Source organism: Rousettus aegyptiacus, unplaced genomic scaffold, assembly GCF_014176215.1.
Source record: "Rousettus aegyptiacus isolate mRouAeg1 unplaced genomic scaffold, mRouAeg1.p scaffold_m13_p_1, whole genome shotgun sequence".
NCBI lineage: Eukaryota > Metazoa > Chordata > Mammalia > Chiroptera > Pteropodidae > Rousettus > Rousettus aegyptiacus.
Window position 1 is genome coordinate 33,642,498 of NW_023416284.1, and position 13,184 is coordinate 33,655,681.

At 37.1% G+C, this 13,184-nt stretch overlaps 1 protein-coding gene across 1 annotated transcript in view; it reads left to right on the forward strand.

The window, feature by feature from the left end:
* The first annotated feature begins 200 nt into the window (after positions 1–200).
* The window catches only part of RNF11 (ring finger protein 11), a 33,006-nt gene continuing 20,022 nt past the window's right edge, over positions 201–13,184 (forward strand). Inside the window, exon 1 of the mRNA XM_016120398.2 lies at positions 201–805. Within this exon, the coding sequence (XP_015975884.1) occupies positions 683–805 (123 nt within the window). The 5' untranslated portion in view covers positions 201–682. The remainder of the gene's footprint in view (positions 806–13,184) is intronic.

Genomic DNA, 13,184 nt, shown 5'->3' on the forward strand with positions numbered 1-13,184 from the left:
GGAGGGAGAAGTGGACTTGAGGAGTCACGGGAGATAGTTTTCGGAGTCAGGTACCGAACCAACACAGAGAAAAGCAGAAACTGACGCAGCCAGAGACAGCTGTGAGACAGCAGGGGAGTGGGGGTGAGCCCGCCAGAGCTGCCCCCGCCTCTCGGCGCTGGGGGCGGGACCAGAGCACGCACGGCGGCATGACGCAGGGCCGCAGCTGGCCTCGTTCTGGCCGCGGCTGCTGCCTCTTTGAGGCGGAGTAGGATGAGGCCCGCGGCCGCGGCGTCGGCAGGGGCAGCAGCAGCTGAGGAAGCAGCTGAGGCAGCCGCGACGGTCGCGCCCCCACCTCCTGACCTGGATTAGGCCCAGCAGCTCCGTGGCCGCCGCCGCCCCGCGGGGGGGCGGGGTGGGGAAGTGCCTCGTCTCCCCGCCCGCCCCCCCCCCCACGTCGCCGCCTCGCAGGAGGCTCCCTGCCGCGACCCCAAAGGAGCCCGCGGCCCAGCCTTGAGCCCCCACCCCCGGGGGTTGGCATGAGCGGCCTTTCGGCGGCGCCGGGGGGCGGGGGAGCCGTCGCCGCCTGAACCCCGGCCTGCGGCCCGACCCCACCTCGCTGACCGAGGCTGACCGCGGAGCGTACGAACGACCCCGCCACTGCTTTCTCCCTTCCCCAGATCACACACCCCAGCCCCAGAAGATGGGGAACTGCCTCAAATCCCCCACTTCGGATGACATCTCCCTGCTTCACGAGTCTCAGTCCGATCGGGCTAGTTTTGGCGAGGGGACGGAGCCGGATCAGGAGCCGCCGCCGCCATATCAGGTAGGAGAGGGTGTGTGTTGGGAAAGAGGAGGTGCGAGGGGTAGAGGCAGCTCCGGCCGAGGTTGAGGGGTCTTTGAGGCTGTCACTGCCTCAGCCTCGGCGAGGCCTGGCCTAGGGAGTGGTGACGCCCTTAGAGCTGGATCTGAGGGTGATTGCTCCCCATTTCCAGAGTTGGGGGGATCCTTCGCTTCCCCTCAAGTACGGTGTGGGGATGGTACTCTGTCCTTGAGTTCTGGGATCCGAGTGTGTGATTATATCTCATTGGCCAGTGGCTGGTGGTTTGCTTCTGGAGTTGAGAATGACATTTTCTGGCCTCTATGTCTGAATCGTTGTCTTTATGTCTGAATCGTGGAGTCTGAGCTGTGAGGTTTGGAGATGATTTTTTCATCGCACTGCCAACCCTATTATGGGTTCTGGATGGGTGGTTGCACCCCACCCTATTTATATTTTCAGGTGTGATCATCCTCTCCCTCCCTCCCTCATCTCTCGTCCCTTGTCTGTGTTAATTGAATCTGGTAGGTATTCATTTCTCCTAATTGGGAGATCTTCAAGTGGTGATTTTAGTCCCAGGGACATCAAGAGTTACTTGTTTATGTATATATTAATTTTTAAACCCCTCCTTCTTTTACTCCACCCCATGACACACCTTTTAAACGCTCTGAGTTAATAAAACTTGATTATCTTGAACTTTGGAAACCTTTAAACCTGACTTGAGAAATACCTTCTGTTACTCGTGGTTTCTCCCTTTGACTTTCTCCTAAAGTTTCATTGCTTTTTGTACAGCAGTCAGCAGCTCCAGATGTGTTTATACAATTAATAAAGAGTTAAGACCTCTTGAGCAAACTCAAGATAGGTATGTGGATGTTATAATCCATAATATATACAAATCTTTCCTCTACTTCAGTTTTACATGATATCAATTAAAAGCTCTTTTTTTTTTTTTTTTTCCCCCAGAAGGGCTTGGATAGTTAAGTGGCTTAATTTTTTTCCTGAGGGGATTTAGTTTTCTAACTGGGCAGTCTCCTTTGTTGTTTCATGGTGACATCATTATTTAGTGTTATTCTTTTCTTATTCCTGTGTAAACCAGTGTCACACAGCAGAAAAACTGTTCACGTATGCTGGTTTTCTGCTAAAACCCTTCAGGGGCCTTTCATAAATACCAGTAAAAGTCCAGTCTTACTTGTGGCATACACAGGCCTCCATGACTTAACTCATGTCTCTGTATTCTAGGCCTACCACATAGACCAGAGAGTTTCACACGTCTCTGCTTTTTCTCCAATTGCTCCCTCCCCTTGGAGCCCTTCCCCCAAGGTCGGCCAGGTGAACATGTAATCCTCTTTTGAAGACTCAGCTCTCCTATCACCTCATATCTGGAGCCCCTACTTTCCCCTCCCTCCTGCCCTGAATCCATCACTCCCTTGTTTGTGTCCCCCTGAACTCTACACTTCCGTAAACAGCATATATAACACTTAAGTGTTAATTTCCTTGTTTAGTTAGATGTATGTCTCATCCTTGAGGCATTTCCCTCCTTCCATGGTATAAACCGCTTGCAGGTAGGAACCCTGGGCCTCCTATTTGTTGTTGTATCTTTAGCATCTGATTCATAGTAGTAGATACTTAGGAACTGTGGGATAAATGAAGACTTATATAGCCCTTGAGAAAAGGGACTGTTTCTAATGCTTTGTGCAATTTCTGGCACAGAAAAGCACTTAAATGTTGAATGAATTAATGAATTTGAATTCGGTATTATGTTTTGTAAGTTTACACACCCATTTCTTCCAAAGAATTGTCACAGAGTCAGTCTCTTAAAAAATCCAAGCTAAATTTGGATGTCTTTCTGAATCTTTGAAGGTAGTAAATTGTTTATATTCACTCTCCATTTCCCTCAAAAATACTATTAGACTGTGTGCTTATTTTGGTTTTGTGAGTCAATTTTTTTAGAGGTATGAATTTTTATTTCAAAATCTCCTTCCATGTTCCCTAGCCCCTTTCCAGGCAAGTTGACTGCCCTTTTTCTCTTATCCTTATAACATAGTGTTAAGAATTGTTATTTGCCTTTTCCAGGAGGACTAAATGATAATGAGTTTCTTTGGTATCATGAAAGAACATTTTTTGAAACATGTTATTTGTGACAGTGGGAGTTTTTTGTGGTTGCCCTTTCCTGAATTGAAAGACCCAGATGCTGCTATGCAAATTTGGTATCAATTGAAAATAATTTCCTTTAAAAAAAATGGGATAAAAAGAGAAACTTGTAGAAAAAAATTTACCCTCTGAAGGAAATAAGATTTTTAGGAATGGTTAATTAGGATGACCTAAGAAACAACAATCCAAGGTAAATATTTATATTTTCAGTGGACAGAAGTAAATTTTTTCCTTAAATAGTATTTAATTAACAGAGGAACATTGGCTTATTTCTTTAAAGAATAGTTCATTTCAGTTGCAATAGGATTAATTTTTTTTAAAGGGAATAGCTGATGATAAAGGAACACTGATAGTTTTTGTAGTGAGTAACTAAAATGTTTTTTGTTGGTGTTGTGCAATGTAAATATATGCCAAGAGATCTATATGGTAAACTGTAATAATTTCTAGTTATTTCCTTTTAGCAGGATCTGACAGATTTGTTTTATTTATTTATTTATACTTAAAAAATAAGTACTGTACCATTATGGTCAAAGTTTGTAAGAAGTACGTATTTCTCATCTGGGTTTCTGTAGTAGCCAGTCTCCTAACTGATCTCCCTTGCCTTCACAGTAGTCTGTTCTTAACTTAGCAGCCAGATTGATTCTAGTAAAACAGATCATGCATGACACCCTACTCAATCTTCTATGGATCTCTTTTTCATTCAGAGTAAGAGCCAAATTCTTAGTGTCCCCTAAACCCTATATTATCTATACTTTTTGCCTCCACACATACCTCTTCTACTACTCCACCCCCTGCTAGCTTCCTGTTAGCCTGTCTGGCCTCCTTGTACCTGGGATACTCCAGGACCTTTGCCCTGGTTTCTGTGTCTGGAGTACTCGTCACCCAGGTATCACCATGGCTGACTCCCTCATCCCCTTCCAGTCATTACTTAAATAACACCTTTTTAAACCCTCTCTGACCACCCTATTTAAAATTGCAGCCTACCCCAACACCTTTCCTTATCCCATTCTATTTTTTCCCCATAGCATTCATCACTTTCTAACACAATTGTCTTTACTTATTATTTTTATTGTTTATTATCTTTCTTCTCCCATGAAATAGTAAGCTCCCTGAGGAAAGGGGATTTTTTAAAAATTGTTTAAAAGTAAGTACCTAGAACAGTGCCTGGCACCCATTAGGCACTCAGTTATTGGTTGACTAGATTTCTTTTAAATAAATTAATATATTTATTTTGAGGCAAGTGCAGTTGAATGTGTTATAAAAACTATGTATATTCCTATTCCTTTTTTCCTTTATTATGGGTCATTTTTAAGGAATCCTAAAAATCAAATCCCAATAATACTAAATATAGGAATGGTTTAAAATAATTATTAATAAAATAGTTGGGTTTTTTCCACCCTGTATATAGTTTATAACAAAATATTTCATGAGAAAGTACTTGAATCTTAAATAAATGGAAGGAAAGAGATTAGAGCTTTTCTTGAATTAGAAGATAAAAACAACAAAATTTGGTACATTCTCTACTCGTCCTTCTTGAATGTTTAGAAAGTGTACAAAGGAAATCTGCCCATCAAGGGCAGTCTTTGAAGGGTTGTGAGAGGGAGGATAAGTTGTGAAAGGGTGGGGGACTTGAGGTACACAAGAGAAGAAAAGAGCTAGGTAGGTCGCTCAACAAAGGAAGATGTGGAAGATGTATGTGAACAGGTTGAGGTTTCACTGTCATTCTAAGACCCCTGTGTTTTATATGCTAATGAAAGAGTGGTACTCTATTAAAAGAGCTTAATATCCACTGAACAACAAAAGCCATTTAACAGTATTTCTGTCTGAAAGAATATATATGTATTTCTCAGTTTTGCAGTAGTTATATGGTTTGAGATTTACTAATCTCTTCCTCCTTTGTGATTAATATATATATAATATTTTAAAATCAGAAGAAAATAAGTTATTGTTAATACAGCAGTGAATGCAGGTAACTCTAGTTTTGGAGGCAGGTGGATATGAGTTCAAATTTTGTTTGTCACATGTAAAATATGAAGAGAGTTTATCAGATTATGTTCTGTGTTACGAGGAGCTTCATTCACAAATAACCAAATAACATTTTGGCGTCTGAATAAAGCTTTCTTCAAGATACTTTTTTAAAAAGGCTTGGTCTCTCTTATAGAACTCATTAAAAGTACCCCCCTCCTTTAAAAATCTAGAATATAATAATATACTTATTTTTAAGCATTCAAAATGTATTTCACATATCTTGGTCTTACTAAACAAATTATTTAATTTAAAAAATTCCCTTTGCGTGAAGTTCTACCTTTTCATTGAGGTGCAGATCAACTCCAAATTTTTTTTGATAAAATCTTCCTTGACTATTTTTTCCCCTCTCACTCTGATTTTATTTGTAATATTTATTTGGAAATAATATATTACTTTACTAATTAACTCTGGTGCTCTAACAATTATTTTTCCAGTTTACAGTTTCCTTAAAAATTAGAATGATGTGCTAAAATTTCAAAAATTTCTTGGTAGAGTGGAATGGCACCTTACGCATTATGGACACCCAGTGACTAACTTAGAACTGTGCCATCTCCCTCTTACACTGTCACCATTATAATTGAGGTCCTCATCATCGCTCATGATAACTTGATTGACATATCCTCTCCTCCCCATTCATTTCATTCCTTCCTGCTAGATAAATTCTGTCCAGATCCAATCCCTTGCTTCTTAATACTTCACGCGTCTTCATGACTCATCACTGAAGATCTCTGTTTTAGCTTTCAAAGTTGTGATCTGACTCCTTAAATACTTTTACAGCTTTTTGTAGTCTTGTGTATATATAACCTATACTCTAGTCAGGCTGAACAGTTTACACACACACACACACACACACACACACACACACACACACACACGCACGCTACTTTTCAGACTCTCCCTTTGCTAATTCTAAACCCATTGCCTAGAATCCTCTTCCCTTAATTCCCAAAGTAAATTTTAGCTTTCAAGATCCAGCTCAAGTGCCCTGAATCCTTTTCTAATGTTTCCCAGCATGAATAATTTCTTAATCTGAACTCCTTTAGCATTTTGTTTACCATTTTTAGGATACTTTCTTTACCTCTTCTGTTTGATTTCTGTTGTTTATAACAATGTCAAATTTCCTCTACTAGAATCCAAGTCTGATTCATCTTTGCATTACTAGAACTGAGCTTTCACATAGTAGGCACTCATATATATACTTGAGTAAATGTGAAAATCAGTTGTGTTTTTCTGCAAAAGCGTGAAGTTTTATGGTTGGTTGCTTCTATATAAATTGTTCCCAGAATTCTGCGCTTTAGTGTTTGGCCTTCGTACTTTAAATGGTTCTGTTATTTTTCTCTCCCACATTACTTTTGTCTGTATTCAGTTTTGTCGTATCACTTTTAATTTGTAAAGTGCATAAGCTTTGGGAAAGTTAATCCCTCTCCATCTTTTCCATTTGAGTTTGGTTTTTGTTCTATGTAGTTCAGCTTGCCTTAGTCTTTGTTGCAGGAGTTTTGTTTGTTTATGCCTGATCTCCCATTCTGGATGTCCTTTTAATTAAGGGTGATTCTTTGCATTAAGAATGTATGCACCATTTGGAGTAGGACAGTCTGTGTGTCACTTTAATTCTAGAGCTAATTATAGGGTAACTTGAGAAGATGGGGTAATGAGTTATTTGGTATGTAGGATCTGAGAATTTGACTTTCCTAAAATATTTTTTAGTTAATACGTTCTAGAAACTTCCATATTTTATTATAAAATTTAGATCTTTTAAAATCTTAATATAATACTTTAGGGTAGAATGGTTCTTTTTTGAAAGATCTTCAATTTTATTTGGTTTCTTCTAAATAGAATAGTTGTCACAGAATGGTTACTATATGTTTTTCTTGACTTTTCTTACTCAACTTGTGCCCCTTCTTTCTCTACTGTGTCTCAGCCAAGTTAAAATCCAAAGATGAGAACAGGAGTGAAAAAATGATGATTATAAATGCAATTAGAATTAAGTGTTGTATTTCTTTGTCATCTTGCTTCAGCCATTTTTTAATAGAATTATCTTCTTGGTATTACCTTCCTTCAAGCAAAGAGGGATGATGTATTTCTATCCTGTATTCAAGTAGGTTATTTAAAAATAATTTTCAGAAGTCTATTCCTTAGCAGTAACTTTTAATAATGAGTTTAACAAACATTTATGATATTACTAACATACTCAGACTTCAAGATTTTTGCAATTATGATATAAATGAAATTAAGAGTGAGGTGGTAGAGTCACAGAGAGTGGAAATGTGAGTAAAAGATGCGAGGAAAAACTGGCTTATTTATAGACAGCCAAAGTGTGTGTTTTTAATGACAGAAGAGATTGCCACATGCAGTTGAGGAGTAAAGTGATAAGGGAGAACTAAATATATTTTCTGCTGTTGGGGAACCTGACCTTTTGATTTTGACATTCAATTTGGCTTTCTGGTAGGTTGTTTTTGAAGTCTTAGAAGAGATATTTTATTTTAACCGATTAAGGATACTTTGAGTTCAATTTAATATGAATGCTTATATACCTATCTTTTAATTAAATAGCCAACCTGGAGTGTGCTCTCAGGGGCCAGTTGAGTATTATCTTGTTACTTAATCCAGAAAGGTAACTAAGGGATCCAAAAGTGTGGGAGTGAAGAAAGCAATCCTCCAGACATAATTATTTATTAAAATTTTCTTAATTTCACATAAAGCTGAATGGCTTTAAGAAGAGTGAGACTTTTACAACTGATCCAGTTAGTTAAAATGACGTATAATTTTCTATAACAATTTAATTCTTATATTTGTGGGAAAAAAAGAAGCAGTTTCCCCTAAACTGAGTAGCAAGGCTTTAAAGATAAAAACCAGGACACTTGATACCTATTTTCTTCTAATAGTCAGCAAGTATGTGTTAGGCACCGAGGGGAAAGAAGAATTGAGTCCTTTACCCCTGAGGAGCTACCATTTTAGTTAAGGGGACAAGATTAATGTATATACACGAAGCAGTTATTAATTTAGTGTGAAATAGTATATAATCAAGTATTACACTATTTGATGTAGACTTTGAAGTTGAGGGATCAATTTGTGATAAGGCAGTGAATCACAACTAAGCTTCTAAAGACTTCAAGTGAAGTCTTATGTGAATATCAGTTTTTAAAAAATTAATAAAAGCAAAAGAGCTGCCTTTATTAAACTATTAGGGAGCTTGCAGCCAGAATAATGAGTAAGTGGTAAACATGTAGTTGTATAATCTTAAACAGTTAAAGTGTAATGTATATCTGTAAATCTTTTTATTGTTTATATACAATAAACAGTATATCTTTAACAGTATATCTTTAACTGTACAGCCCACTGAACTTTTATAATATTATAACCACTATCAAATTAGAACCTATTTCCAGTGCCCCAAAACACTTCCTCATACCACATCCAACAGTCACTTCCCTTTCCCTAAAGGTAACCACTACTTGACCTCTTCATAACCATAATTTTGCCTGGTTTTGAAGTTAAAATAATTTGTTCAGCATTGTTTGTGAAATTCACTTGTGTTTTATATGTATGTGATAGTAGTTCATATTATTTTTCATTGCTGTACAGTATTCAGTTGTATAAATATACATTTTTTAACCCATTCTATTGATGTATATTTGGGTCGTATTAGTTTTTAGCTATATAAATCTGCTATGAACATTCCCTTTTTCTGTATATAATGTACATAAGCACCTGTTTATTTTGACTATATATCCAGGAGCGGAATTGCTGGGTAATGGAACAGGTATATATTTAGTGTTTCCTCACAACATTTTATTACGAAATTTTCAAAAATAAAGTTGACTGAATTGTTTGTACACCCATATTCCCACCACTTAGATTCTGCAGTTATCATTTTGCTGTATTTATTTTAACACACATCCATCCCTCTATCAATATGTCCTGTTTTTTGATGCATTTCAAAGTAAATTGCCAAGTAGTTTTCCAAAGTAGGTTCACTAGTTTACACCCCTACCAGCAATGTTTTTGAGAATTCTGTTTGTGCTATTTTTTGTTTGTTTGTTTGTTTGTGCTATATCTTTACCAGTACCTGGTATCGTTGGTCTTATATTAAACATTCTGATAAGTGCGTAGAATTATCTCATTGTGGTTTTAATTTGCATTTCCTCAATGAGAAATGTGTGCGAATATGCATACTAATATGTTTTTTTGTGTGTAGCTGGCCTCTTAGCATAACATTTTCAAGATTCATCTATGTTATAGCATGTATCAGGGCTTCATTCCTTTTTATTGTGAAATATTCCATTGTATGACTCTACCTCATTTTATTTCGCCATTCATCAGTTGATGGACATTTGAGTTTTCCACTTTTTGGCTCTTGTGAATGCTGCTATGAACATTTGTATCCAAGTTTTTATACAGATGTGTTTTCATTTCTCTTGGTTATATACCTGCTAGTGGAATTGCTATGTCATATAATTCCATGTTTCACCTTTTGAAGAGCTGCTAAACTTCTCCAAAGCACTTGTGCCATTTTACATTCCCACCAGCAGTATTCAAGGGTTCCAAAATCGGCCCATCTTCACCAAAACTTGTTATTATCTTTTTTATTATAACCATTCTAGTGTCTATAAAGTGGTAGCTTGTTGTGGTTTTGATTACATTTCTCTGAAAGTTTATAATGTTGAGCATCTTTTCATGCGCTTTTTGGCCATTTGTATATCTTCTTTGGAGAAATGTCTGTTCAGATCCTTTGCACATTTTTAATCGAGTTGTCTTTTTATTATTGAATTGTAAGAGCACTTTATATAATCTAGTCCCTTGTCAGATATTTGATTTGCAAAAGTGTTCTCCCATCGTGGGTTGTCTTTTAACTTTCTTGATGGTGAACAAAAGTTATTTTGATAATATCCAATTTAGCTTTTTCTTTTGTCACTTGAGGTTTTGGTATTGTCTAAGCTTTTAGCTCACACATTTAGGAATATGATCCATTTGGAGTTAATTTTTGTGGATAGTATAAGGAAGGCCCGAATTTATTCTTTTGTGTGTGACTATCCTGTTGTTACAGCACCATTTTGAAAAGAGTTTTCTTTCTTTGTTGTCTTGGCATTCCTGTCTCAAATCAGTTATCCATAAGTGTAAGGGTTTATCTCTGGACTTTTCAGTTATGTTCAATTGTTCTGTATGTCTGTTCTTAATGCTAGTACTACACTAGCTTTGTAATAATTATTGAAATCAGGAAGTTTTAATCTTCCAGCTTTGTTCTTGTTATTCAACATTGTTTTCACTATTCTTAGCTTCTTGTAATTCCATGTGAATTTTAGCATCAGCTGTCAATTTATGCAAATAAGCCAGCTAGGATTTTGATAGGTTCACATATAACTTTTTAATGAACCTACGTTAAAGCATCATTATCACCTAAAGTTCATAGTTTACATTAGGGCTCACTCTTTGTATTGTACACTCTATAAATTTGGACAAGTGTATAATGACTCGATTCCACCATTATGGCATCATACAGAATAATTTCCTTGCGGTAAAAATCCTCTGTGTTCCACGTTTTCATCCCTTTCTCCCCCAGCCCCTGGCAACCAATGGTCCTTTTACTGTCTCCATAATTTTCCCTTTACCAGGATATCAGATATTTGGAATCATGCAGTATGTAATCTTTTTGGATTGGCTTCTTTCACTTAGTAATATGCATTTAAGGTTACTTTAGCAATATGCTCTTGAGGTTTTTCCATGTCTTTTCATGGCTTGGTAGCTCATTTCTTTATAGTATTTTATTGTCTTGACGTACCACAGTTTATTTATTCATTTACCTATTAAAGGACATCTCGGTTGCTTCCATGTTTTAGTAGTTATGAATAAAGCTGCTAAAAACATCCACGTGCAGGTTTTTGTATGGATATAAGTTTTTAACTCCTTTGGGTAAATAGCAAAGAACAAAATTGCTGGATCATATATATGGTTAAGAGTGTGTTTAGTTTTGTAAGAAACTGCCAAACTGTCTTTCACAGTGTCTGTACCATTTTGCATTGCCACCAACAGTGAGGGCAAGTTTCTGTTGTTACACATCTTGAATAGCATTTAATGTTGTCAGTGTTTTGGATTCTCACCATTCTAATAGACATATTTTTATTTGTTTTAATTTGTTATTCCCAGTGTTTCCCACTCCTTTTAGGTGGGACAAGATGGCAAGAGGTGGATGGGGTTGGATATTTCCCTTCCCCCATGTGGAAGGCTAGAGCCAGTTGATTTTGAGTATTAGTTACCCTATTCTCGATAGGTTAGGGTCTGATAAAACCCCAGCAGGTTGGCTGGCAAAGTAGTTTCTCCAGAAGGCAGGCCTTCTTACAAGTAGAATGTATGTCAAAATGGTTCCTTTTCCTCTCCCTGTTGGAAGCACAAGGGGATTTTTCTCTGGTGTTCACTGTGAGGACCTGGTAGAGCTCCTAGAGATAACTTACAAAAGTTTCCTGGATTTTTTGGTAGCAGCCTTATTCTGATTGTCAGGTGGGTCCTTTTTCAGACTTCACACTTTTTTATTCTCACTCCTTCCCCCATAAATCACATAAATGAGGTTTTCATCTCATCTTATTGATTCAAAATTTTATATTAGTTTATTATGCTCCAGAAGTAATAAAATGGCGCTTCTGGAGTCTTGAATTATGTAGGACTATTTGTGTTATTGGGTAAAGTCTGTTCACTTTAAATTTTTGTACTTGCTTTTAATCATTTTTTTCTTATTGTCTTTTCCCACTGTCAGATGGTTGTTCATCTGGTGTTAATGTGTCTGCCCTTGTAGTACCTCTTCTAAAATTATGCATAGTGAAAAACCAGATAATTAAACTTGTCATAGTATTTCCTGGCACCTGCCAATAGAGAGATTCCAAAGACAGTACTTATGAGTAAAGAAACATTTTTATTTGTGAATTAATTATTTGGGGTTTGGATACAGGAGTACTTTTTTTTTATTAAAATTATTTTAAAAGTTTTCTTGGCACAAATTTGCTTAAGTAACTAAAAGTCAATTGTAGCAGGAAGTCCATATGCGTATGAGAGTAGAAAGACAAAAGAAAGGAACCTTGTTTAATATTGAGGTAAGCTTATCAGTGCTTCGTTTTTGTTTTTGGTTCTTTTCATATGCCCCTCCCTTCCCCTCACTGTATTTCAGTATCGGGAATTTTCTCTCCTTCCTAGATTTTGTTTCTCAAAATGCTATATATTTCTTGAAACTTGCTTTAATTAGCTAGGACTCCTTATTATAAGATCTTAGTTCTTAAGTCCAATGCAATCTTTAGATTGATGAATATGTAAACCTTAGGTCCACAGATTCCTGTAGGGGCAGAGATAGAACTGCATTTCAATATAACAGATTCTCTTGGTAATCTTATGTATTAATTCGAAAACACTCTCTGAGAAAGGGTCATCAGAGTTTTCCATGTCACAAGGAAGGTTAAGAATCCATATTCAAAATTTATAAAGAACTTATACAACTCAACAGCAAAAAACCCCAAATAATCCAATTAAAAATTGTGCAGAAAACCTGAACAGATACTTTTCCAAAGGAAATACAGATGGCTAACAGACATATGAAAAGATGCTCAAGGTCGCTAATCATCAGAGAAATGCAAATTAAAACAATAATGAGATATCACCTTCTACCTGTCAGAATGGCTATCATCAATAAATCAAAAAACAGCAAGTATTGGCAAGGATGTAGAGAAAAGGGAATCCTCATACGTTGTTGGTGGGATTGCAAATTGGTACAGCTGTTATGGAAAACAGTATGGAGGTTTCTCAAAAAATTAAAAATGGATATATACCTTTTGACCCAGCAGTTACATACACTTCTGGATATTTGTCCAAAGAAAACCAAAACAGTAATTCGTAAAGATCTATGCACTCCAGTATTCATGGCAGCACAGTTTACAATAGCCAAGATATGGAAGCAACCTAAATGACCATCAACAGATGATTGGATAAAGAAATTATGGTTCATATATACAATGGAATATAAAAAAATAAAATCCTACCATTGCAACAACATGGATGGACCTAGAGGTTATCATGCTGAGTGATAAATACCATATGATTTCACTTACATGTGGAATCTAAGGAACAAAAAGAACAAACTAATCAAAAACAGACTCACTAATATAGCAGACAATTTGGTGACAGACAGGGGAGGGGGGTGATGGGGGATGGGAGAATGGGATGAAGGATTAAA